Source organism: Annulohypoxylon truncatum (genome assembly GCF_022578515.1).
Source record: "Annulohypoxylon truncatum strain CBS 140777 unplaced genomic scaffold F4807scaffold_9, whole genome shotgun sequence".
Lineage (NCBI taxonomy): Eukaryota > Fungi > Ascomycota > Sordariomycetes > Xylariales > Hypoxylaceae > Annulohypoxylon > Annulohypoxylon truncatum.
Window position 1 is genome coordinate 883,227 of NW_025953795.1, and position 24,560 is coordinate 907,786.

Below are 24,560 nucleotides of genomic sequence, written 5' to 3' on the forward strand. Positions count from 1 at the left end.
TAAGACAAATGGCGGTAAGCAACTACCATGCTGTTAACCACGCTAAGCCTTAAGCAGTTAGCAGAGACGCAATTGCTCGATTAGGCAAGTTTCTATAAATTGTTTCTACTTCTCCAGCACCAGGAAGTACCTTAGATTAGACCTCTCCGGTGTAACCAAAGCCCCTTTCAAGCGTTATCAACGCCGACAGACTTCTCATACTTCGGAAGCTGCCTAGCATCCTTCTGCCTCGAGACGACCTGCGCCCCAGTGTCCGACATCGAGCGTATGCACTCCTCCCTGTACTCCAAGACCTTCTTCGTCCCCGGCCTCCCGGTCATGTTCAAGTGCCAGCGGTAGTACTCGGGAAACTCCTTCGCCAGGTCCAGGGAGCCGTCGGGGAACATACTACCCAACAGTGTGTTCCAGGGGACGAACGCGAGGTCCGCGTAGGTGCATTTGTCGCCGACGAGCCAGACCGGGTCGTCGGCCGCGAGACCCAGCTTTTGCCGCTGTTTGCGCAGGGTGCCTTCTACGACGCCCATGATGCGCTTGGACTCGTTTCCGTACCGGTCTATGGCCGTCTGCAGGTTCTGCTCTACGTGGATGTGGGTGAACCATACTATTTTCGCGGACGAGTTAGTTAGCTAGGTGCTACAAGGAAACTGCACGAACGCTAGATGAGGAAGCAAGTAATGCGAATTGGCTTTTAGGGCGGATTTGGATTGAAAAGTGGCTGAGGAGGGTCGAGTCCGAAAATAGGTACGCACTCTTCTGCCCGAACATTGGCCCCTGGCCACTCATCTGGAACATCAGCCAGCTCTGGAGCAGCCACTTTTCCTCGAATCTGTCATCTCCGTACGTGAGCTGAAGGTCCTTGTCGTAGGTGGCGACAAGATAGTTGATTATGGCGCCGGTTTCCCAAAGCGTTACGTTTTTATTAGGGTCGACCATGGCCGGCAGTCGACCGTTCGGGTTCAAGGACGTGTACGGTTCGGACTTGATTTCGCCGTACGGGATCCAGACGATCTCCCACGGCAAGCCCAGTTCTTCGAGCACAATAACGACCTTCCATGGATTGGGTCCTTGGCCAGACGGAGCATGGTAAACTTTGATAGACTGCATGGTGAGAGATAATGATAGTGTGCCACCTCTAACTTCTTATCCCCAAGACTAAGCGATATCCACGGCTTTTATTGGGGACGACATTAACCCTGGTACTCACAGATCTCCTGGATTTGGATTAAACACCGGGTTTGAGCTCATCTATCTCCTGGTTAAACTTAACACCGGCATTAACTCCACGTTTTCTGAGCTTTGATGAAAATCCGTAGTTTCTATGATTTCCGATCGCGGCTACCTAATTACGCTCGTAGGGGAACATCTCCCGTCTTCAAATAGACCGGGTTCATTTTTCGTACATCTCATCATGTTAACGAGACAAGTTAGAACTACACCATTCACTTGTAGTAGTATATCATGACCGTTAAGCCGGTGATAGGATCTTCGTGGATGCAGAGGTGTTGTATTGGACCCGATGCCTATTATTTGTCATCCTGGGTGCATGAATACCCTGTTGATATTTAACGCCGATGGTAGTTTCATACTTGATTCTTCCGTATTAGTCATCTATATACTTTTGTAGCATAATAGCGGGAAGAGTATTATTGTGACATTATTAAACGCTGTTTCTCCTCGGACGGTTGCTTTGAGTTAGTATACCAATATACTGGCACTTGAATGAATTATGAAGCGCCCTGTGCTCAAGTTCCTCATCCCACACAGGAATTGTGGAAGTGTTCTGACTCGCCGGATCACGCCTATAATCTTATCCCTCAGATCAAAGATATATGACAGATTAGGGTAGACATGTCATGTTCTTATTTCCCTATCTCGTGAGTATCTAGGTCGGCACATATGCTAGGAGCACTGAAAAGCTCCGTCATGCCTCTATTTCCCTTACATTAGACCCTCGATGTAAGCCAAAGGTCTTGAACGCCACGCTTCCCGACTCCAGACGGCCCAATAGACTCCAGGTGTGCGTTTTACTCTGGGGGGACATAAGGGTGGATCAGCATTTCGCTGAATCGTTCTAGCTTCTCCTTACCCCTAACCTCCTCTACTAGCAGTGGCATTCTTACAACATTGAACTCGTCATATAATTCCTCGATCTGATCCAAGTACTTCTTCTGCATCTTCCGTCGCGCATTGCATTGCTCGCAGTTGCTTCCTTGCTTTGGGAAGAGGAGCTGATTCACCACAATGCAGTGCGTGTCGATGCTGTAGCTCGCCAGTTCCTGGATCATACGTTCCGTCTCGTACAGGCTTAGGAATTCTGCTATGCAGACGCACACAAACGTCGTCAAGTTCTCGTCCTTAAACTGTGTGTTCACCTCGGAGATAGTCTGGCGCAGGGTCTCCAACTTCTCCATCATCTCGTTCAAGTTCTGTCCGTTCGGGAGCGTGCCTTGGTTGCCGAGGAAACCGTTAAGTAATGGGCCGTATTGTGAAGAGAGTTGCGAGATTTTAGCCAGCGCTTTCTCGAGGACGGATGGAAATTGCAGGAAACGGAGGGTGTGGCCTGTGGGTGCGGTATCGAAGATAATGACCTCGTAGGAGAGAGATTTGACCTGCTTTAGAACCTCTGCAAAAGACATGGCTTCGTCTATACCTGGAATCTGGAAGGAAATATTAGTCTGATGAGTGGGCAATACCATACGGCACCCTTATACATACTGCGAAGGCCAGATCCTGCATCATGCCTCCCATGCCTCCCATAGTATCGCTGGTGTCTTCACCTTGCCCGGCTATTAAATCTTGAATGCTTCCATTCGGGTCGATCTCCATAGCACTGAGGTTTGTGAAACCGTCTATTAAGCGGGCCTCCTTGCCGAACTTCTGGGAAAATGCGTCGGACAAGTTGTGGGCGGGATCGGTGGAGATGAGTAAAACCGAGCGGCGGACTTTTGCGAGTTGTATGGCTAGGGAGCATGAGGTCGTCGTCTTGCCAACACCACCTTTGCCACCAACGAATATCCATCGCAACGTCTTCTGGTCCAGGATAGACTGCAGGCTAGGCTCTAAGCCGTCGTCGGCGGAGACTACAGCGGACGACATGGCGGACGGGTATGGATAGGGTGAGGGTTCAGTAGAGATGATTTGGTATAAGGGAATAGCAGGTGATGAGTAGGGTCGAAACAAACAAGAGAATCTGTTTATTCCGTACAGATAACAAAGTAACAAATTGTCGTAGGGTGAATGCATAAAAATAGAAGTAAATTCTGGAATCGCGTCGAGCTTCTTTTACTAGTAGCAAATCGTAGCGCCCCGCAGAGTCCCAGTAGCATGAACTGGGGCATCAGGTACGTACCATTTGGTGGGGTATTGTTAAGAAGCACCCAAGTACCTAGTACAAGTAAGTCCCATTTTACACCTTACAAACTACACCGAGCATCGAGGACCTGTCATCGACAGGAGGTAGACATTTGATAAACTACCTACCTAGTGTAGGTATCTATAGACTACTCATTATATTCTACTTATCTCCGGTGTTGTGAAGAGAATTCGGTACGGCCCTCTCAATGCTTTCCGGGACCTTCTCTTGGACCTTCTTAGGCAACACCGACTCCTCGCCTCCGCCCTTCGCATGAGTCTTGCTAGTGGATTCGCCCGATCCCTTGCCGGTAGGATGGATCTTAAAACGATTATTAGTTATTTCAGCTATGAAATGATCTTGGGGAAATGAAGGAGAGCTCACAGAGTCTGGAATGGTGTCTTCTAAATCTTTGGGCACCTTCTCCTGAACTTTCTTAGGCACTTTAGATTTGCCAGTGGCGTGTGACTTGTCCGTATCTGACATTCTAGCCATGGTGGTAGAGAGGGAGCGGGCTACCGCTGGAGCTCGCTTTAAACCCGATGATGTGAGTGTTCGGACTGATTGCAAGTGCATGGTTGTTTTCTTTCTCCCGTAAAAATTCCTAGATTACTGCAATGATTAGGTAGTGAGAAAGATTTGCCCTACATCTATCTGCCTTTTTGAAATGTGCTAATTATATCCAGAGAAATGTCATGATTCATGATGAATCACTAGTACTAGCACGCCCGAGTGTATGATGGAAGATACTATCAAATGCTGTTAACCATGACGAATGTCAGTGTTAGTGTCATGGATATGGTACCACGATCATCCCAGACAGACTGCCAAGGCACTGGTTTTAAGCCACAAGTCTGCCCCTACAAAGTATTTCTATCCATGTCTTGCTTGCGGCTTTCAGTCTTTTTGGTCTCGTCGATTTCTTTGTCTTCCACCCCAATATGATATCTTCGTCCCTTTCCACAACCCCTATCAAACCTGGGCACTCATTTATGTATCACTTTGAGAGATATCTTGCGGCATCGGGCTAGTGGACGAACCTAAAGTCCTTCCTCTTGTTGCCTTGGTCTGTAGTCGTCTGTAAATACAGTAATTGCTCCTATTTGTACATTAACTTCTGCGTTATGTCATAGCTGTACACACAATTCTTACCTCTCTAGTCATTGCGCTCCATTCGCTCTCTTTTTGCTTATTGCGCCAAATGTAGTAGAGCTTTATAAGTATATATATCACTATATTACTTGCGCAGACTGCGACGAGTTGCTTATTTCCACGGCGATCTACCAATTTTCGAGTCAGTTATAAGATACCCCTGAGTGTTGGCAGTGAGCGTACACTCGGGCTTATCGTCAGTGCGATAAATATTCGAATACACGATACCGGCGAGCTGATGGGACATACTTTTTGAGAGTCAGCTTGATCTTCAAGTAGACACATGATGGCACTTACTCAAAGACGGCAGCTGAAACAGTTCGTGCTCTGACGGCATTCGAGTTCCGACTGCACCAAGCGGCGTGCATACCCAGTACTGTTCGATATTTTAGCCATCATAAGAAGATGATGTGCAATTTTACTTACGGTATGGCTCTGAAAGCAAAACCGAAACCACAGCATATTTCACCCACTGTGATGTACCACTCGGCAGCACGGCGAGAGCGATAATATTAGGCAAGACCCAAATCTGTGCGAACAATCCCATCAAGGACCTTTGATTCCAAGCTTCGGAGAGATATGTTGGGATAAGCATCTAATCTACGGTTATTTCCATCCAGGTCATCGCGATTCAAATCAACAAGATGAGCGGACAAGCTGCAGGTAATATCAACTTACTGTGAAGATACCAACTAGTTGACTTGGGACTGTAAGCAGATTCGAATCAAACGTATCGAACCCGAAACCTCGCAGGGTAAGGCTTAAATATTGATCGGACGGCGCGTACGGTATAGGGAAAACAAAACCGGCAATATAGATTGGCCAAAGGTCGAAATCGCACAACGACTGCCACAACTTCTTCAAGTTTATAGCCTGCCGATTATTCATATCTCCTTTAGAGGGGTCATCCCTTAATAAGCGGTTGATCATAATGACCTCTTCACGCTCGCTGAACCAGCCTTTTGGCCGGTACCACGATCTGGTCTGGGTAGGCGATGGTACCATCATAAACCAAGACCAGATCCCGACGGCAAGATTGAAGAGACCCTCGATTAGGAAAAGCCATCGCCACCCCTCCAATCCCTGATAGCCACGGAGTCGCAAGATACCAAAAGCAAGTATCGGTGCCACAATATGGACAGTTTTCATGCTTGTATAGAGGATAGCTAAGCGAAAAGATAATTCGGTACCCTTAAAGAAGTAGGACTAAAACGATAGCAAATTAGCTGCTCATACGGATAGCTCGATGGATACTATCAGAAACGTTGCCTCACGAGATATAGGACAATTATAGAACAGAAACCACCTTGTAACAAGCCAAGCAGAACACGGCAAGTTAAAAAGGTCGTTCTGCCATCCATCCAGAATTGCGAAATCATCACGACGCTCCACAGACACTCGAGCGTAGGTATCCACCTGTGATGGCCTATTCCAGGAATTGATAAGTGACCAAATGTGAGAGGATTTCTTCAAAGGATGCTTACCAACTTTCTTACTGATTAGTTGCGATGGAAGCCCAGCGCATATGTACGCCAACTTAAAGATAGTATTTCCCATATTATAGTCGTCTGTGGACATGCCTAAATTGTCTAAGAAGTTGTCCGTGTTTGCCTGGGTCAGATCTGACCGTTGCAGTTCCATGGCGAAAAAGGCGATCCATGCCCACAACATGATATTCCAGTCGAGCTTGCTGACGAGCGGAAGCTCCTCCGCCCACGTCCACCTGGCTTCTGGATCAAACCGATGTATGTTCTCATAATCTTCGGCGGGCTGGAAATACCTTGCCCTCTCTGGATCGTCGAAGACGGAGGGCTGGGTCGCAATATCATAAAGATTCTGCTTATGCTTCCGGCGGAACAGGGCCATTCTCGGGAGAGCTAGGGGCCCGGTACTCTGGAGTGCTTGCTGGTGAAGAATGTGCTCTCTCGCCCCGGCTGTGTCATTGTCCTGCCTCTCCTCAAGGTCAGGTACCGGTTCATGCCGGGCCACGATCACGTTCTTTAGGTCCGCCATGTTTTCTCTTTCTTTTTTTTTTCAAGGACTCGGTGACTGTACTGGATGTTGTGATGCGTTCTTTCAAGGTAACCAGAAGATTGACGTTGTGGCATACCTAATACCTAAATAGAGGTAGGCAGCGGTCACCTTCATGCCATCCCCTACATTCCGTCGTCAACACCAAAACGTTAGCCGACATCTCGCTATTCATGCTCTCTCCTCTTTGGTACCACTGGTTATCACATCCTACTGGGCGGTCGGAAATGCGGTGATACACTGGAGGAGAGAAAGTGTTCTAAGCGCATTATCCATATGCTCTAATCACGAATATGTTTAATAATGGCCACTGCTTCTATAAACTTCTGACGGCAATGCATGGCACCTTGATGGAATCCCCGCCTAGAAGTTGGCCCAATGGGAAGGGATCCAGTCTACATCGCCGATTCCTATTTGTGATAGAACTTGGTGCCACCTCGGTGAGTATCTACCGTTTAAAAACAAGCGGCTGGCTCAACGGTCACCACATGCTTTAGCTACTGCCTACTGGTTCATCATTATAACACTTAGGTTCCCACGGCTCAGGCCTTCTTGACCGGTCGCACTCGTCTGCTTGGCACACGGTCTCTTTGCCGTGATTCGGATCTAAGTCATATCCTCTACCCGCTTCAGTCGCAAACCTACCAATTCCATGGAAGATGATATTCTTTAACATGGGACACTTTCGTTCGTCCAATCGACAACTACCAATGTTAATTCTGATCGCTTAATAAGGGGAATAGGTGAAAATAAAGTTCTTGTTTGCCCCTTTTACCATTCTATCATACTCGGGATTCATGAGGCAGTAATGCCCAACCTACCTGATCTTAGTATCAGATCGGTCCGAGAAAGAGAACAAAATTTATAACTAGCTGTTGATAGAGCAAAGAGTCTTGAAGGAAAAATTAATGACATCCTCTTATAGACAGGCAGTTTACCCATATAACAACTTAAGTAGGTATATCCTGAGAGAATATGCAGTATACCCCTTTCAAAAATCATGATTTAGAGTTTAGAGATAAATACCTACCTAAATACCGAGAAATCGAATATGATGTCCATAGAAAATAGTATCACAACTACCGGCCCACGGGCCTTAGTCGACGAATAAGACTCCTGATAGCAATAGAAAGGCGGCAATTAATGATAATTATAGATATGTTATACTACGACGAACAGTTAGTATTTGTAAGAGGTAGGATCTTAATCTCGATCTTGGTATCGGAGCTCCGGTATCTTTGGGGGCGTAAGTAGTAAATTACATCATCTCCCGAAGGAGTAACAATTCTCAGAACGCCATCTGAAAGAATGTGGCCAATTAAGAATTTTTATAAAACCTCTGAATGGCTTTTAGATATGGAAGTCCTGGAAGTCTTAGAGACATTTGATCCTATGGCGCCCGACGTGGCTTCCAGAGCTTACCACCACTTCGGCGGAGCGATAAATTTGGCCGACGATGCTATTTTATAAGAGATGTATGACCCTTAATACTAGAAAAGAAATGGGGTACATACTCCTTTTCTTTTCGGGTTGAAAAATCCATTCCCTCTCGCATTCTTTCAAACTCTTCCTCCAATGGGCAATAGTCTATCGAACTAGGAATGCTACAACATCCCACGTCTAGAATTCTCGAAAGTAGCTCAAATCGAGAGATATTTATCCAATAAAGCGGTCCAATAGCTCACTAACCAATTGCTCTTGGCCAGTACTAGCGAGTATCGATCAGTTATACGACGAGGCCCGTGAGACCATATGTGAATATGGGATGGATACATAACGCCCCGGATGATACTCTCACCGCCGGGCCTAAAATAGTAGCTACTATGTCTGTTCTGACTGGAGTGTCTTTTTGTTTTATATGTCTTCGAGGTTATGTTCGATGGCAGCTGGTACACTCGTTAGGGACAGGTATCTAACCCCTAAGCATCTAGTTAAGCAGAGTCAATGTGCTGAGATCAGATGTAAATAGACGATTTGATCATATTTACTACATGGGTAAGGTGTTTTCAGAGAGCTAATCATCATTAATTGCTAACTCAACTCGTAGCCCCTAACCTGCGCGTACACGATAGTCGCATCAATACGTATGTTACCGCCCCTCAAGTACTTGACATCAATCGCTGACGTGAATATAATAGAGACAACATGGGGTCTAGGGATGAATAATCCCGAAGACATACCGGAACAAAACATGTATCCGTACGGTTATGTATGTCCTAGAACACATTAATATCACCTTGCAGCTGGCTCAGTCTAACATCGAGCAGTTAGAATATGCGGTCTCGCCCTTGTGAGTGATTCTACTATGTTATAATCACGTCTGCGTGCTTAACTACAGTCTAGATATATTCTCAGCGTCCTCGGATTCAAGCTCAGCCTCATAGTATCATATTTCCGGTTCTTTCCCCAGGGAATATATCGTGGCATAGTAACTTGTGTGTTAGTCGGTTGCATACTCTCTAATTTGACGTGCTTAATAGTCCAACTAAATACATGTCACCCTGTATGCCAGCACATGTTAAGTCTAGATAAGAACGGTTCTAACTCCGAAGCAGATCGCAAAGCAATGGGACAGTACTATCACATATGGTAGATGCTTTGATGTGGTCGCATTCTCTAGCGCTTCATCGGCGATAGCGATTGTTGTTGATTTTGCTGTGTAAGTACACCTATCACACTCTATTGACACTCGATTATACTTACCTGGACCTAGGATGGCTCTTCCTTTCCCTATTCTCATCAAAACCAAAATTGAAATGCGCAAGAAAGTCATGCTACTTGGTCTATTCGCTCTAGGCTTCTTCGTTACAGCCATCCAGATCATTCGCATCCAATACATGAAGACCCTCGCCAATCCGTTCGATTCTGGGAAAGTCAACCTATGGTCATCAATCGAGATAAATCTAGGCGTAATAGTTGCTTGCGCGCCTATGTTATCGCCCCTCTTTAGACGAAGGTCTAAGTCTACCGAGGGCACGCAGGGGTTATCCCGAGGAGGTTTCGAGCTGAATATCACGAAACAGTCATGCAAGAGCATCAAGCACCGTATTCCATCAGAAGACAGTCTGTATAGTTCAGCGAGGAAAACTTTCAACCGGCCAATGAATGTGGACGACCGGAAGCATATTCATCTAGGAGATAGGAAGATAATCAAGGAAACAGATATTATGGTTATTAATCAAGCTTCTCCAGCCTATCTACCATATAACCATACAGGGTTAGGAAGAACCGGAACGGGGGACTACGCAGTCTGGGCGCAGAGCCGTAACATCGTGCCATGTAATTTTAGTCAAGTTTAGATTCATATAGCTTCACATCCTACCAAGCTTACCGCGGGAGTTAGATATACGTAGTGATCGCGTACAGAAACCGAAATCCTTACTCATGGACTTTGGGTTACATTGGAGTCCTTAGTTACCCCCGACTTCAGTGTCAACATTGATCTCTAAGGTGAGAATCTCCATGTAACGGTTTTGAAATCTGGGGGATTGATTGGGGAGTTGCAGCGGCATTTGTTGGGATCTATATATGCGGACATAGCCTCTTCTGTGTCACACACCATACTTACTTGATGTATGAAGTACCGTGCAGGTGGCAAGCCTAGTACCGTTTTTATCACTTGCATCACGCAGCCTGCTTTAGCATAAGGTAACGTAAGCAAGAAGTGTTCGAGTCCAGGAAGTGTGACCGGTTCTTGGCATACTGTTCGGCGCCGGCAGAGGCGCAAAAGAAAATGCTGAACGCTCAACGCCGAACTCCGGAGAGTAAACAGTGGTAGGAAGCTTAGGTTCGGACTATCTGCTAGGTTTGGCATAATTCATATAGTAACGTCGAACATATTCTAAGAAGGGGGATAGAAGAGGAAGCTCTTGGCAGGTTTACGCTTTCAATAAAGCAGAGTTTATTTTCAACTATGACCGTAGGAGAATAATCTTCTCATAAAAATGTAATATGTCGAAAAATACTGGTCCCTTAACTATCCAATGGATAATTTATTATGTAGTTGAATAGAGAAGATCACTTGAGACCTCCTTAACTAGGTAAAAGCATAGCCTAACTGCCTAGTTAGAATATTTAGGAAATTTCATGTTGACTTCCGTTGAGATTAGAATCGTATCCATAAATAGCACGTTTCCTTGATATTCGAGTGACTGACTTTGTATCCACACACGATATTAAACCCAGGGGTTCAGGGGCTCAGGGGCTTAATAGCTAAGACATGAAGTTTTCGCCTCCTAAACCCCTAGATCGTCCAACTATATGGCTATAAAAGACGAATGACGTTACATTATAACTAAGGCGGAGTTGCCCCCACGTACTTGGCCTTAGCAGTTGTGGTTAATTCGAAGTTAACGAGGGACATCCAGCATCATTCCTCCAATCCATCTCCCACGCTGACAACGGTGTGCCTTGGAGCGGACATCCAATACCTAGGTAAGACGTTACACCCGTGATCGTAAGCTCGGCACTACCTAATAGGCAAAAGTATTACCCCTTTTATACTCTGTTCTGCTGACAGGGTTTCTCCGCATCTCGTTATCTCGAAGGAAGTACGACAGCCCAGTTAAAGCGGGAATGGTAGGCTAAACTCTTGATGTGATATTCATTTGACCCTGATTTTGATGCCGGGGTCGTATTGTGTGATGCATATTATCAAAGAAGTCGCCAATAATCCTATCGGCAAATCGACAGATGTCATTCACATCACCCCAGAAAACTTGCTCCGTAATCCACGATCGTACTGGGATATTTGAAAGTAGCCGCTTGAAGGAGTTATAGGTATAATAAGAAACAATGAATAACCCTGGTGGGTTATTCTGATTCCCAACTACCTAGTGTATTGAGACGCAAAAATATCTTCATGATGTCCTACGACGATGTATCATCGCGAGCCACAGCCCTTCGGCAAGTTGTGAAGCTCATGCAAGACGCGTCAGAGAAGCTCATTTCAGAATGGGAGAATCCGGCGCCGGACGCGATACCTGAGTCTGAGACCAATTTCGCCATTCCCGGGCGCGAAGCTTATGACGCGCAACGAACTATCATCGCGGCGCTGGGCTCTGTCGAGGAGCTCGTAGCCGAGCCGCATCTGCGTCTTGTGGATTTTGCTGAGTTGTACTTCGAGGTTCGGGCACTTCACATAGCTGTTGAGCACGATATCGCATTGCTATTAGCCGAGGGTAGCGCGGATGGAGTTCCTGTCGAAGACTTAGCGAAGGCAACTGGTCTCAACCACCAAAAGCTCTGTGAGCCTCTGCCAATAATGACTTATTCCCTCAGCCTCAAAACATTTCCTTATAGGATAACCACTAACGGAGCGTAGCTCGTTTAATGCGGGCTCTAACGACACAGCATTTCTTTCGAGAGGTCGGACCGGACAGGTTTGCGAATAATAGGATCTCCCAAGCTTTAGTCAACGATGAGAGACTGCAAGCGCAAGTGAAATGCAGGTGAGTTCTCTTTCTCTCTCAGCCGAAATGATGTCCTATAACAGTAGAAAACGCGCAGCTCCATGGGATTCGCCGCCGCCTCAGCGTTGCCAGAAGCGCTAAATGACCCAGTCCGAGGGCCAAGCCACGACCCAGAAGATGCAGCCTGGCCACTGGCCGTTGGGACAACGCTCCCTTTCTTCGACTGGATGAACCAGAAAGTCCCCAAGTCGCGAGCTGGAGAGAAAGCGAGCCCAGGTGCGGCAAGGGGATTTTATAAGGAAGTAGAGCCATCGCCGGACGAGGAATTGGTTCCGAGGGATGACACGAAGATGTACAATCTTTATCTGGCTGGAAACAGCAAGAGTTTGGGTAGTCCTCACCTATATGATTTTCCATGGAAGGAGCTGGGAAACGCGCTGGTTGTCGATGTTGGAGGCGGCGTCGGTAAGTTTCTTGGAGAACTAAAGGCACCATAGTTAGCATTAGTCTTTGTGACCAAGGCTGACTCGGCATCTCAGGTAGTTTCGATCTTCAACTAGCCCGTTTGTATCCGGAGCTGCGGTTCATCGTACAGGACCAAGCAGTAGCAGCTGAGCAGGGTGTCTCGCTGTGGAAAAAGGAGTTTCCTGAAGCTCTGGAGTCGGGACGAACGAAATTCGTAACCCACGACTTCTTCACGCCAAACCCCGTCAAGGGGGCCGACATCTACTGGATGCGCCACGTTCTGTAAGATATCTCTCCCATAAGACCTTGTCGAAGTTATGCCTGACGGAAAATAGACATGACTGGAAAGACGGCGACTGTGCCAAGATTCTCGCGAGGACGGCTGAGGCTATGGGCCCGCACTCACGGCTTCTAGTTGCCGACATAACCTTAACTGAGACTATAGGAGATCCGTATATCAAGGCTGCACCTAAACCACTTTTGGCCAATTACGGCATCCATGGTCATCATGGATTTTCTCTCGACATAGCCATGATGTCTTTGATGAACGGCAAGGAACGTACGCCCTCGGAATTCCGAAAATTGTTCGAAGAGGCGGGTTTGAAGATGGTTAAAGTGTGGGAATGCCGTAGCATCTTGGGTATAATCGAGTGTCGGCTAGCATGAGTTGAGGCTAGCTAAGAGGTGGTAAAAGGACGCAAGACAGATACCAATTTGTCTTGGACCAATAAACTCACTTACTCTATCAAGTTAACCCCCTATAGAGAAGGTTATACTCTTCACCGCCTGATTCTCTCCGATGTGCTTGATCGGTGCACAGCCTCCTCGAGACCACATTCCATAATGCCACTTAAAGTATAGAAGGCAGACTGAATCGGATAGTTTTTGTGACGCGCAGCAAGTAGGGAGGACCGTTCAAGTCTTACTTACATATGATTTCGTGCAGATGTGTTACACTGCTTAAATGTCTCGTTGAGCTATAATTAGACGCCAAATCATATCTCGGCGTATTACCAGGTATTCTTTAAGTAGTCAAATAAGCATCATACCATTGACAATCTCCTTGGGAATCAACGAAGGCTGTGAAGTCGTACTTGGGATTTCAGCTCGCCAATTGTCTTGATCACGATATCTTTCGACAGCGTACAAGACGAAGAGACCGATTCTTGGAAATGCCAACTATGGCTGTGGAGAGATGAATAGGGGAGAGTTCGACGTCATGCATTCGCACCGTGAGAAGTACTGTATCACGTTTGTTTCTATCTATAGAATGACCCACATTAGATAGCCCTAGAGCACTAAAGCCTGCTACGTATCTTGCCCCACGGTGGGGGCCGTAGCTTAACGGATGGATTTTTAAGGTTCTGCTATGCATACTGTATAATCAGCTCCAAAAATGCAGCTACTTTAGGGAATTTCAGCTGTTACACCACCCCTCACAGACAGACCAATTCTCTCCAATCTCCAACTATATCCCAAGCTTTTACCTTTTCGACCCTTCTCAGTTTGCCTCCTGACTACGGGCTTACATACCGTTCGAGGCCTAGGAGAGAGGCAAGCTAGTCCTCATTGGATAGTCTTCTTCTCCTTTTCAACCGGTTCGGAAAAGGAGTGATTGTACTCACTGCCCCACCAACGGCTCCGCCTCGTTCGTCCTACGTCTAGCTACATCTAGCTACGAGATTGGCTATTTCATAGGATCCTCAAGTCTAGAGCCTCTCAAGTACAAGTAGGGCATATCACCGCTTGTGAAATCGTGCGCGTAAACGCAGCAGCAGCAGCAGCGAAAACAGGAGCTTCAACCCTTGTTGCCCTATATATCTCAAGCCTCACCAATCTACCGTCTTCATGGCAAGCGACAAGGACCCCATTACCTGCCATGTCTTGGACACCTCTATAGGCAAGCCAGCAAAAGGCATCCGTGTGAAGCTAGAAGGCGGCCATGCTCCGCTCAAGACTTTCGAATCACAGGCCGACGACGACGGCCGCATCAAGGCTTGGCTCCCGTACTCTAGTGCCCTGGCTTCTGGAGATGTTCCAACCTTCTCTATAGATGACGTTCTAAGCGAGGTTGATAGCAAGTCAACATGGACTCTCCGCTTCGACACCGGAAGCTATTTCGGCGAGGGAAACACTTTCTTCCCTGAAGTCCTAGTCTCGTTCACTGTCGAGAAGGGTCAACACTACCACGTCCCTCTACTGCTATCCCCCTATAGCTATACGACATACCGGGGAAGCTAAGCAACCTGTTAAGAGGTTTGGAAGCCAGGTCATGCTGGATGACAGGAGTATCTATCCACATCCACAACACAATGCGATTATGGCGTCAACTCGGCTTTGGTCGGATAGGGGCGGCTTTATTTAGGCCTCAATAATGGCCTTAGGATATCATCGACGGCAGCCAAGATTTACTTCAACCGTAAAACCTCTTATTTGATACCATGTTGGTGGGCGACAACTCAGCAAGGGGACAGGACCTTCGTTAGGATCTTATTCTATTCTAACTACCGAAATAAAATTGAAAACGCAATTACTATCTGTATACAATTCCTACCTCCTTAACAGACAATAAGTGAAAATGCTGACGTGCAAGGGTCATTTGCCTAAGCATCCACGTAGACCACGAATGAGCAGTCTGCTTGAGGTCCACCAATGTTCGAATATACATGATTCATGTCTTTATGAAACTCTATTTACGTAGGTTAAGTGTGTGTGATATAAGCAGCCAACTAGTAAAGTTTATCTTAACCCTTATTCCAACCACATAGGTACCTAAGTGTCTATACCCTCCCAAGATATTAAGACTTCGAATCAAATGCATCCTTATTTCCCCTCCTTGGCTAACTTCAAGTGCTTATTAACAGCCGTCTCAACTCCAACCCACAGCCCTAGCACCGCCGGATCCGCGAAGGGCAGGATCTGCGTGCACACTATGCCGCCGATGCCGTGGTCGCGATCGGCCCACCAAAATAGGTTCGGCAAGCCCGCCCAGTGGGCCGTGTTTTCGGACCTGCCCGTCACGTCGCTGGCGCCGCTCAGCATGAACGTCAGGCCCCAGCCCTGCGGCGGGTTACCCGCGACGGGGTAGATATCCGGCACCGCGTTCGTGAGGTCCGGCTTCGCGGCCGCGATGCCCTGGCGCCCGAAGTCCGGGAACTTGGGGATCTGGTTCTTGAACATCTCGTCGACGGTCGCCTTCGAGACGATCTTCGCGCCGGTTTTGGGGTCGGTGCCGTCGTTGAGGAGGACCGATATTATGCCTAGAGCAAATTGGTAAAGTTAATTCAACCGGCACCAGTCAGCTTCGGTTTCGGGTTGCGTAAAGCTACTACGTACGGGTATACTCCTGCGGCTTTGCGAAAAGACCGGCTCCACCGCTGTTAAAAAGGCTCGCAGTTTCTTCTGGGGTTGATGCGATCAAAGGCCGGCGTAGTAGGTGGTCCCTGGGGTAGATCTTGCCGTCCTGTCCTCTTGAATGCATGTATGCTAACTTATCCTTCATGACCTGGGTCGGAAACATGTTGACATTCTGTAGGCCGAGGGGTTGGCAGATGTTCTTCTGGATATAATCGTTGAGGCTTAACCCGGTCTTCCTTTGGAGAACGATTCCGGCCCAATCGATGCCGACCTGAGTTATGTTAATTCCCGGTTCTTTCGATTTGCTTGACAGTGTCTGCTCACTCCATATGCCCAACCCTCTCCAGGCTGGAATCGAAGCGGAAACTTCTGGATATCCCTGATATCGCATCCGAACTCATCGATGCCCGTAGGATGACTCCAGTCCCTTATCGGCTCATCAAAAAATGAATATGTAAAGCCCGAGGTGTGAGTCAGAAGCATCCTCAGTGTAATCCCATGCTTCTTCTCTTCAAAAGTCCCGTCCTCCTTCAAGACTTTGAGGTCCTTGAACTCCGGGCAAAGACCTTCCACCTGCGCTGCGTCGTCTAGACTTAATTGACCTTGTTCGACCAGTTGCATACAAGCGAGCCCAGCCACCATTTTTGTGCAGCTTGCCAGCCAGAATATGTTATCCAGGGTCATGGGCTCCTTCGACTTAATGCCTCGTTTACCAGCCGAGTGAGCAAAGAGCTCGGTCCCGGCCCGGTCGACGATGACGCAAGTGGTTCCGGGTATAGCATTTGCGGCCGCCCCGTCTTCAGGGCCGATGCTCTTCTCTACGAGAGAGCGAAGCTCTGAGGTTGCTTCTTCCGAAAGCGCCATCTTTTTCTCTCGAGAATACCAGCTTCGTCGTTTAATACTATGCAAGTAAACCAGCTGTCCGAGTCTTTTGAAGACCTTGACTGGCATCTTTAAGCTATTTATTCAAAGCCAGGGACAAGGTCAAGACCCTGTGATACAATGCGCTTTTAAAACTGACTGATCAGATTGACCCATTATAAACCTAGGTACATACACGATGTGACCGGCGTACCGATGCCGTCGCGCACACATGGTCACCCATGGTTACCCGCGACCAAAGCTATCCCAAGTGGAGTAGGATTAACACTTTCCCCCTCATTGATGAGAGCTGGAGTTGAACATGGAGTTGGATCCATGGATAACTGCATGGGAAAGGAGTCCGCTCAAGTCCGGGGCGTCCAATTATATGCTGAATATCAACACAATTTCGTATTCCCCGCACCCGGCCTAATTATTTGGCGGTATAGTTTCTCCCCCTATTCCCTTTGTGTAACTTGGCTCTTCCCCAGGAGATTTAGTGGATATATATCGTTCTAACAGCACAGCATTCACGCTCGAACGGAACTACTAAGTCACGAAATTGCAGTGGTAACGCTCATAAGGAATAATATGAGTAGTAAGCTTCGCATTTTCCCCAAGTCATAGGACAAGTTAGTTTTTCATTAGCCTTTTTGCTCATCATGGTATTACTCGGTACATTAGCCAATCATGGTTCTCTGGTTCTCAACGCCGCCAAACGCCAACTCAATGCTGTACTACTTGCGGAAGGTTCTATAAGCCCCGAACTGCAAAGTGAACCGTTATAGAATGACACTATCCGCTTGTTCCAGCCAAAGGTTGGCTAGGTCCCTTGTCAGGCCCAGTCTAATCCGCTTCAGCACATCACTGGAACTGCTGCCCGAGAGTACGCCTGTTCTCCAATCCCACGCTCGCTTAGCAGGGCCCTTCATGACACCGCTCTTGACCACGGACTGATGGAGCTGAGAAGCAATCATTGAGCTGCCTGTCATCATAAAACTACCGCCCAGGGAAGAAGTAGATTGTTTAAGAAGATCTGCGGGTGTCGATCCTTTCCCATGGCCCGAAGTGAGGACTAGCTTGAAGAACTCATCGGAGGCGTCGTAGACGCGAGATCCGACAGTTTGAATATCTTCAATGGCTTTGAGTAGAGTATCAATTTGGTCGAGGGTAATCACCGGCGGTGACTGACCCACGAAGACAGACGCTTCTCCAAGCAATGCTAGCAAGAAATCTTCACTAACTACGGCATCGCGCGTGTCGTCGTATAGACCACCTCGGATGTTGTCATCAGCACTAGCTATTACAGCTGCTAAAGCGGTAGCGGCTTGTTGGCGGGACAGTAGGGATTTCTGTTTCGTTTTGCCGTCTCCATCGCGGAGTTCATAGAATTTCCTAAGCGTAGCATACCCACTTAGCATTTTGCCAAGAAGTTCCGCCGCTTCGAGGTCCTGTTTCGCGTATTGCTCCAACGTTGTTGTACGTTCTCTCAGCAATTGCTTCAGCGTGTTGTCTAATTCACTCTCTGGCGGATAAATTGTGGATTCCACAAGAGATATAGACATTAGGGTATTTAGCACGTCTCGGACCTTGCCAGGACGGTGCGCTAAAGCATAATACCAGAGTGCTTCTCCAAAACGGAAAGTATCCTTTGCAAGTATATCTCCAAAAGTCTATAATAAGTTAGTAAATGCTTGCCGTTAAAGTGATACTATTCACATACCTCGGCCGTGTCTTCGGCAAAATTGATCATGCCGAGCTCGTTCAATAGTCTCCAGATCTTATCTACGGTTTCGCGAGAGTCCTCGTCGATTGTACTCAAGACGCCCTGTAACAATTCTTGCACCAATTGCTCAGATCGTTCGGGGGAGTCCATTCGACCAACAACTTGAACTGCCATCTCCCATCCTTCTCGGGAAACTTTGCCATGCAGACCAAGACCAGATATATGCTTGCGATCCTTTAGACTACGAGCATAATGGATAAGGGTCGTATCTTTGATCCCGTCTTTCTCGTCGGCCCCCGTGCTCTGGTTCATCCCTAAAACCTCTAACTCTTCCATATCGAAATCACTCATGTTAATAAGATTTTGCGGCTCTTGAGGAGGCAGCCATCGGCCCAATGAGGCAATTTCAGCCACGGATGACGCAAGGGGTAGTGACCATAACCTCAAGAACCCAATAACACCTTCAATGTTACTCTCAAATGCTGAGGCGACGGCTACCTCAACAGGATCAGCAGAATTGAAGTGAAAATCGGCCTCCGTAGCAGTTTGGAGGGAAAGAGCAAGACGGTCCAGAAAATCGTCATCTCCCCCTGGCTGACTGCTCATCTGAAGCGATCTTGAATGAGATAGGCCAAGGTTCCGGTGGTTATGACCATTGTCCCACCACCCGAACAAGCCAATAGTTGCCTCGCACCAGTCTTGCGCAGCCGTAAGAATAGCCTCTGATTCTCCGATGAGAATCGCGTAAAGGGATTGAAGATTTTCATAAACGTCCCAAGGAATTCTACTTTCTGCTTTTCGGGCAAGCCCCGCAAGAGACTGTCGTCCATCCACAGAGTCGCCGAAATCAGAATCACCAAATCGGTTGGACGAGAAAGCTCGCTCTTTGCCTTCGGTGAAAGTGATAAGTCCCTCCTTAGCAGCCTTAGCCTTCAGGCGGAACAAAGTCCAATCACTATTGTGGATATCCCAGCTTCCATTGGTATGCGCCGGGCACATCTCTATAACTAGGCATAAATCCTCGACCACGCGTTTGATGTTAGCTAAAACCTGGCCACTGTAAACGGATTCGCCTCGTGGTGACTTCTTGACGGACTCCCAGCCAGCAAATCTGAGAAGCTCCATTGCCTTGGTTATGTTGCCGCGTACGAGAGCATTGAAGACAACTTGCCAAAATAATCCATGCGTCGCAGGAGAAGGACGATGGTGCAAGACGGCATTTACCTGCTCTCTATCAAAATTGTGCTCGTCCTCCTGCCAGTCAAAAAGAATAGCAGGCAAAGACCGGCTTCTGGCCGCACCGAAATCGTCGCTGGTCGCAGGTGTATGATGAATGCGGAGGGCTAAGGTGGCTAGGTACAGAGCCTTCTCAAAGGATGGGGCTTGAGCGCTTGGCCCTACCTTGGCCGCATGCTCATCGCGGACATCAGGCAGATCGTCCAAATGGGGATTCCATATCTCGGTGACAAGTTTGACACAAGCTTGGGCTAAGGTATCATCCAGTCTCTCCTCATCATCCTCGGAACCCACCCCTTCGTCGTAGAGCTTACTGATGACCTCTTCGGTTTGGATTATGACCTTGTCCGGCTCAGATATCTCCGCGAATTGTGACTGGCTGTACAAATCCTTCGCAAGGGAAGCATACTTCAACTCTCGTTTTCGGGCCGTTGTAGAGCGCATAGACGAAGCACGGAAGATGTCATCAGCTTCTCTACTAATACGTTCGTCGGCGGCGGTTGTCGTAAGCATCATCAAGTCGTCATCGGCCGAGGGATCTTCGTAAGGCTCGGTGCCAGCTATTTCCCTCAACAAATCTTCTTCCACATCATACTCGTCTTCATCCTCATCCATGGCATCCATCTCACCATCCTCCTCGTCTTCATCTTCTTCGTCTAGTGGATTCGTGTTATCGGGCTCGGTGTCTTCACCTTCGGTTGTATCATCATATGATATGCCGTAAGTACCTGCACGGTTTGTTCGTGTGTTTGCTCCTCCGTCATCGTCCTCGTCTTCATCTTCATCGTCGTCCTCATCTTCTCCGTGATATTCTCTGCTAAGGCTAGATGGCTGTCTTGCAGACCCTCGAATTGATCTACCCAAAGGCGCATTGCTTCGATTGGATTTGGGTTGCGATAGATTTGGCCTTCCAAAATTCGGGGTCTTAATCTTGCCGGCCATGGCACCGATAGAGCTCTGTAAGTAGGAAGGAGAAGGTTCGCCAGCTGGGGTAAAGGATGGGGCAGAAGAGGGCGGAGGAGGGCCAATTGGAGTAGTGGTAGGATGGTCTGCAGTGTAACCGAAACCAGACGTGCCTTTTCTGGAGCTCCTATCAGGAGTGGATGGCGACGAGCTCATGTTTGAAAATCGATAAGACATGTTGACTGGTGGAGCTTAGGAGCTCCTTTGAATGGCCGTTCTTGCAGACGGAAGACTCAAAGGGGCATTAAGACAACACTATCGAAAGTGGATGGATTTGGTGACAAACCCCATCAATCTATCTAGAATGACGGATTGGAAATAGAATTGTCAAGCGTAAAATTAAGCGCCGACGTTGAGTTTAGCGTTGGCGTCGACGTTGAATTGTTGATGTTATTGCTTTGCGGTTTGATGTCAATAGATAAAAATTTAAATTCACAGCGCGAAGCTGAAGCTTCCAAGACGCGGTCGCTAGCGCATCCCAACCTTACTTTACAAGCATAGAACACAGGGCTGTAGCTACCCGGGCTACGTGCACGGGCCAGTTGAGGTCCTTCCAGTTGTTTGTTTGTCTGCTAAATTCACGTTCGTACCACACACATCTAAAGTGGGTCTAAAGTGTACTTTGTACCTCATATTATGTAAATTCGATTGATGGAATTGATCCAGGAATTCTGTAAATTTACAGAACTATACACCGGTACATCGCCCCGTAGACCTCCGGGTTCTCAATTGACACCACTTGATATAAATTGCCCTCCTCCGTACCTCTAACCACCCATCTTCTAGCTCCATCAACTCTTCCTTCAGCCTTGTCGATATTGGGACTCTTCTGATACCGAAGCAAGCCGCAAACCAGAACCGGATTGCTATTACGTGCACCTTACATGCGGCTTACATGCACCTTACTTATGTGTTCAGCCTACCACATATACTGTAACCACTACCGGCATCTAGCAATGCAGCAGACCTAGACGAGAAAGGCTCAGCATTCCATGGAGGTCGAACCGGTTGTTTTCATCATTCATGGGTTCATTGGTGTCAAGCACACTAACGTCTTCCTCTAAGGCTATGATGAACATCCCGAGTTTTGTCCAAAATTCGTCCGTTTCAAAATGCCGGTTGACGGTATCATACAATCGCTGCTCGGAATGAATTGGGGTAGTTCGGAAAACCCGCTATCAAACAGCCTTAGACTTGAACGTATCGGGAAAACGCGTTCCCAGGATTACGGGCTAGAATTTGGAAAATGGGCTCCGGATCTAGGATGTCTGGGCGGTGGTGAAGATGAGCGCAAGAGTGACATCAGGATATAAGGTAACAGCATTGAGAAAGGGTACTATAGTACTTCTTTTATCTTCTCTTGGCCGGGTTAGTCACTGCCCTCTTCTGCCGTGCCGACCTCCCCCACCTGAGAATAACCAGTGGTGGGGTCAAGAAGTTGCTTCTTGCGAAAACTCCGCATTAACAAGCAACCAAGCGCTTGAGCAATTTCATTATAAAAGACGATAGCTCAAGGCCCTTTCCCTCTTGTCTCGGATTCTCCAAAAGATCTGATTACTTCCTCTCTCTTCCCAAATTTGTTTATTTCCACTCGACATCATCGTCATGGCTGATACCGTTGGTAAGGTTCGTACTCTATCCCCTCACATCCGTCGCTCTCCTATTCAATTACCCCGCGCATTACGTATATGGTGCCATATATCTGCTATGCGTATACGACGTATATTTCCAAAATTGTCGCATTACCGAATGAATTATCTATTTGCTATCTTCATCAATTGGTAAAGTTGAAGCTAATCGATCTATCGCGTCTTGATAGACCATCAAGTGCAAGGCCGCCGTCGCTTGGGAAGCCGGCAAGCCCCTGAGCATCGAGGAGATCGAAGTAGCGCCCCCGAAAGCCCACGAAGTTCGGATAAAGGTCCTCTACACTGGCGTTTGTCACACAGGTATATCTCGCCAAGTCAAAATAACCCCGAACCAAGTCCGAACTCCCTATTAAACAGTGGAGCAGATGCCTACACGCTATCGGGCAAGGACCCAGAAGGCGCGTTTCCCGTCGTCTTGGGACATGAAGGGGCTGGCCTCGTCGAGTCTGTAGGCGAGGGCGTCACCAACGTGAAGCCTGGTGACCATGTCGTCGCACTATAGTAGGCGCCTTCTCAGTCATTATATCTGTGATCCCTCGGGCTAACATTGGCTGTAAGCACACCGGAATGTAAGGAATGCAAGTTCTGTATATCCGGCAAAACCAACCTTTGCGGGAAGATTCGAGCTACCCAGGGCAGAGGTGTCTTGCCGGATGGTACCTCTCGGTTCACTTGCAAAGGGAAATCCCTCCTCCACTTCATGGGAACCTCCACATTCTCTCAGTACACTGTCGTAGCCGATATTTCCGTTGTCGCCGTCCAACAAGACGCCCCTATGGACCGAACCTGCCTGCTAGGTTGTGGTATTACTACCGGTTACGGTGCTGCGAGAATTACTGCCAAGGCCGAGGAAGGCTCCAACATCGCCGTTTTTGGCGCTGGCTGTGTTGGTCTTTCAGTCGTCCAGGGTGCTGTCGCGCAGAAGGCAGGCAAGATTATCGTCGTCGACGTAAACCCAGCCAAGGAGGAATGGGCGAAGAAGTTCGGCGCCACCGATTTCGTGAACCCCACCAAATTAGAAGGACAGACGATTCAAGAAAAGCTCATTGAAATGACCGACGGAGGCTGTGACTACACCTTCGATTGCACCGGCAACGTTGGCGTCATGCGAGCAGCTCTAGAGGCTTGCCATAAGGGCTGGGGTCAGAGCATTATCATCGGTGTTGCGGCTGCCGGTCAAGAAATCTCTACTCGACGTGAGTTCCCAACATCTTATACTGATAGCATAATCTAGAAACTGACGTCGTGAGCAGCATTCCAATTGGTCACCGGTCGTGTATGGAAGGGTTGCGCTTTCGGTGGTGTCAAGGGTCGATCACAACTACCCGGCCTCGTCACTGATTACCTACAAGGTAAACTGAAGGTGGACGAATTTATCACTCACCGAGAAGGACTGGATGACATAAACAAGGCGTTCGAGTCGATGAAGTCCGGAGACTGTATCCGCTGCGTTGTGCAGAACTTCTAAAAAGGGGTAATGAGTTAAGTGTCTCGTCCGTGAGGTTAACAGCGGACTTGTTTGTACATGGGTTCCGGCGAGTCAAGAAAGTAAAATACAAATTGTAATTCCAATGGATTCTCTCGCTCCTTTGAGCGACGCCCTACATTAATGTACCATTATATTTTCATTTGGATGGTCATGGACTTGAGGCCCGCGCTCGTTACTGTGTAAGGAGGCTAGAAACAGCCTAAGAAATCCTATTTTCTGAAGCTCATGAAACTTCTAACTCCGAAGCAAGGTCCTTTACCTTTTATATATAAGTAGCAAAACTCTTCTCGGCATGTCCGGAGTTTTGAATCGTTTGCTACATAATCAACAAACCAGCCAAATCAGCTCATTTATAAACCGGCGGACATTGACTTATAGCCTGCGAATGTCATTGATAGGACGAGACTCCGGGGGCGCTAAACACGCTATGCGCACCTCATCGACCCTAGAGAATCTCAAACGAGGCCGGTGCTACGCCACACGCCCATTCCGTTAGGCAATATCGACGGATGACTGATTGCTCACAAATTAGTAGGTAGAGATGTGACCTGTATATACGTGTCTCGGAAAGGTCAAATGAGGCGGTCTAGATCTTACCAAAGGTGTAATAATAAGTAATTACCTAATAATGCATGTGCTTGAGGTCAGATCATGCTTTCGATACTTGTTGAATGCCAGTACAAATTATATGTAGCACCATATGCACAGATGTACGCACGTATGTAATCTGTATGTAAAAAGATATCCCTGAACGGGCATCTTTATTCGAGACCCTGCTTGCATCGTAGAGTGGTTCTGGTTTCTCCGCAAAATATCCACCACATGATCGATGGGGTTCCCGCTGAGGGCGCCTAGCTTGCAGATACTT

At 47.7% G+C, this 24,560-nt stretch overlaps 10 protein-coding genes across 10 annotated transcripts; 4 read left to right on the plus strand and 6 right to left on the minus strand.

Moving 5' to 3' along the window:
* Nucleotides 1-82: 82 nt before the first annotated feature.
* F4807DRAFT_398871 (glutathione transferase) lies at nt 83-1,564 on the minus strand. Its single transcript, XM_047995985.1, has 2 exons — nt 750-1,564; nt 83-601 (listed from the first exon to the last, which is right to left on the minus strand). Exons 1-2 carry the CDS (start codon nt 1,102-1,104, stop codon nt 168-170), a joined length of 789 nt encoding a protein of 262 aa, XP_047856221.1. The 5' UTR covers nt 1,105-1,564; the 3' UTR covers nt 83-167.
* A 272-nt stretch (nt 1,565-1,836) lies between these two features.
* Nucleotides 1,837-3,274, minus strand: F4807DRAFT_418744 (anion-transporting ATPase). Its single transcript, XM_047997346.1, has 2 exons — nt 2,716-3,274; nt 1,837-2,657 (listed from the first exon to the last, which is right to left on the minus strand). The coding sequence occupies exons 1-2, from the start codon at nt 3,241-3,243 to the stop codon at nt 2,025-2,027; spliced, it is 1,161 nt and encodes a 386-aa protein (XP_047856222.1). The 5' UTR covers nt 3,244-3,274; the 3' UTR covers nt 1,837-2,024.
* Nucleotides 3,275-3,412: 138 nt separating this feature from the next.
* F4807DRAFT_399006 (uncharacterized protein) lies at nt 3,413-4,027 on the minus strand. Its single transcript, XM_047995988.1, has one exon. The coding sequence runs from the start codon at nt 3,926-3,928 to the stop codon at nt 3,515-3,517; it is 414 nt and encodes a 137-aa protein (XP_047856223.1). The 5' UTR covers nt 3,929-4,027; the 3' UTR covers nt 3,413-3,514.
* A 352-nt stretch (nt 4,028-4,379) lies between these two features.
* F4807DRAFT_450846 (MFS general substrate transporter) lies at nt 4,380-6,370 on the minus strand (the record flags this gene model as incomplete). The annotated part of the gene is made up of 8 exons (XM_048000169.1): nt 4,380-4,451; nt 4,505-4,632; nt 4,688-4,752; nt 4,802-4,880; nt 4,931-5,099; nt 5,183-5,710; nt 5,779-5,930; nt 5,989-6,370. 8 exons carry the CDS (start codon nt 6,368-6,370, stop codon nt 4,380-4,382), a joined length of 1,575 nt encoding a protein of 524 aa, XP_047856224.1.
* Nucleotides 6,371-7,806: 1,436 nt separating this feature from the next.
* F4807DRAFT_418752 (uncharacterized protein) lies at nt 7,807-10,000 on the plus strand. Its single transcript, XM_047997347.1, has 8 exons — nt 7,807-8,443; nt 8,505-8,530; nt 8,583-8,619; nt 8,674-8,744; nt 8,803-8,825; nt 8,879-9,038; nt 9,091-9,194; nt 9,249-10,000. Exons 1-8 carry the CDS (start codon nt 8,296-8,298, stop codon nt 9,832-9,834), a joined length of 1,155 nt encoding a protein of 384 aa, XP_047856225.1. The 5' UTR covers nt 7,807-8,295; the 3' UTR covers nt 9,835-10,000.
* Nucleotides 10,001-11,399: 1,399 nt separating this feature from the next.
* On the plus strand, nt 11,400-13,077 carry F4807DRAFT_450847 (putative O-methyltransferase; the record flags this gene model as incomplete). Its single annotated transcript, XM_048000170.1, has 5 exons — nt 11,400-11,781; nt 11,859-11,985; nt 12,044-12,411; nt 12,486-12,693; nt 12,747-13,077. 5 exons carry the CDS (start codon nt 11,400-11,402, stop codon nt 13,075-13,077), a joined length of 1,416 nt encoding a protein of 471 aa, XP_047856226.1.
* Nucleotides 13,078-13,801: 724 nt separating this feature from the next.
* On the plus strand, nt 13,802-14,959 carry F4807DRAFT_418765 (Hydroxyisourate hydrolase). Its single transcript, XM_047997348.1, has one exon. It carries the CDS (start codon nt 14,260-14,262, stop codon nt 14,650-14,652), a length of 393 nt encoding a protein of 130 aa, XP_047856227.1. The 5' UTR covers nt 13,802-14,259; the 3' UTR covers nt 14,653-14,959.
* F4807DRAFT_418767 (beta-lactamase family protein) lies at nt 14,960-17,004 on the minus strand. Its single transcript, XM_047997349.1, has 3 exons — nt 16,093-17,004; nt 15,748-16,039; nt 14,960-15,671 (listed from the first exon to the last, which is right to left on the minus strand). Exons 1-3 carry the CDS (start codon nt 16,717-16,719, stop codon nt 15,235-15,237), a joined length of 1,356 nt encoding a protein of 451 aa, XP_047856228.1. The 5' UTR covers nt 16,720-17,004; the 3' UTR covers nt 14,960-15,234.
* A 182-nt stretch (nt 17,005-17,186) lies between these two features.
* F4807DRAFT_418769 (uncharacterized protein) lies at nt 17,187-21,015 on the minus strand. Its single transcript, XM_047997350.1, has 2 exons — nt 18,353-21,015; nt 17,187-18,302 (listed from the first exon to the last, which is right to left on the minus strand). Exons 1-2 carry the CDS (start codon nt 20,729-20,731, stop codon nt 17,412-17,414), a joined length of 3,270 nt encoding a protein of 1,089 aa, XP_047856229.1. The 5' UTR covers nt 20,732-21,015; the 3' UTR covers nt 17,187-17,411.
* A 1,025-nt stretch (nt 21,016-22,040) lies between these two features.
* Nucleotides 22,041-23,828, plus strand: F4807DRAFT_399478 (alcohol dehydrogenase). The gene is made up of 5 exons (XM_047995990.1): nt 22,041-22,180; nt 22,374-22,503; nt 22,569-22,704; nt 22,762-23,399; nt 23,454-23,828. Exons 1-5 carry the CDS (start codon nt 22,160-22,162, stop codon nt 23,669-23,671), a joined length of 1,143 nt encoding a protein of 380 aa, XP_047856230.1. The 5' UTR covers nt 22,041-22,159; the 3' UTR covers nt 23,672-23,828.
* Nucleotides 23,829-24,560: the final 732 nt, after the last annotated feature.

Excerpts from the sequence above, each read along its gene's own strand:
- F4807DRAFT_418765 (XM_047997348.1), top strand. The coding sequence starts at position 14,260 with ATGGCAAGCGACAAGGACCCCATTACCTGCCATGTCTTGGACACCTCT.
- F4807DRAFT_399006 (XM_047995988.1), bottom strand. The coding sequence starts at position 3,928 with ATGCACTTGCAATCAGTCCGAACACTCACATCATCGGGTTTAAAGCGA.
- F4807DRAFT_418752 (XM_047997347.1), top strand. The coding sequence starts at position 8,296 with ATGGGATGGATACATAACGCCCCGGATGATACTCTCACCGCCGGGCCT. Across the intron at positions 8,444-8,504 it reads GGTACACTCGTTAGGGACAG|ACGATTTGATCATATTTACT; the intron begins GTATCTAACCCC and ends AGATGTAAATAG. Across the intron at positions 8,531-8,582 it reads TGATCATATTTACTACATGG|CCCCTAACCTGCGCGTACAC; the intron begins GTAAGGTGTTTT and ends CTCAACTCGTAG.
- F4807DRAFT_399478 (XM_047995990.1), top strand. The coding sequence starts at position 22,160 with ATGGCTGATACCGTTGGTAAG. Across the intron at positions 22,181-22,373 it reads TGGCTGATACCGTTGGTAAG|ACCATCAAGTGCAAGGCCGC; the intron begins GTTCGTACTCTA and ends GCGTCTTGATAG. Across the intron at positions 23,400-23,453 it reads TCAAGAAATCTCTACTCGAC|CAGCATTCCAATTGGTCACC; the intron begins GTGAGTTCCCAA and ends TGACGTCGTGAG.
- F4807DRAFT_398871 (XM_047995985.1), bottom strand. The coding sequence starts at position 1,104 with ATGCAGTCTATCAAAGTTTACCATGCTCCGTCTGGCCAAGGACCCAAT. Across the intron at positions 602-749 it reads GCCAATGTTCGGGCAGAAGA|TATGGTTCACCCACATCCAC; the intron begins GTGCGTACCTAT and ends CCGCGAAAATAG.
- F4807DRAFT_418769 (XM_047997350.1), bottom strand. The coding sequence starts at position 20,731 with ATGTCTTATCGATTTTCAAACATGAGCTCGTCGCCATCCACTCCTGAT. Across the intron at positions 18,303-18,352 it reads TTGCCGAAGACACGGCCGAG|ACTTTTGGAGATATACTTGC; the intron begins GTATGTGAATAG and ends AACTTATTATAG.
- F4807DRAFT_418744 (XM_047997346.1), bottom strand. The coding sequence starts at position 3,243 with ATGCATTCACCCTACGACAATTTGTTACTTTGTTATCTGTACGGAATA. Across the intron at positions 2,658-2,715 it reads TGCAGGATCTGGCCTTCGCA|ATTCCAGGTATAGACGAAGC; the intron begins GTATGTATAAGG and ends ATTTCCTTCCAG.
- F4807DRAFT_418767 (XM_047997349.1), bottom strand. The coding sequence starts at position 16,719 with ATGCCAGTCAAGGTCTTCAAAAGACTCGGACAGCTGGTTTACTTGCAT. Across the intron at positions 16,040-16,092 it reads GAGAGGGTTGGGCATATGGA|GTCGGCATCGATTGGGCCGG; the intron begins GTGAGCAGACAC and ends AACATAACTCAG. Across the intron at positions 15,672-15,747 it reads AAAGCCGCAGGAGTATACCC|GCATAATATCGGTCCTCCTC; the intron begins GTACGTAGTAGC and ends AATTTGCTCTAG.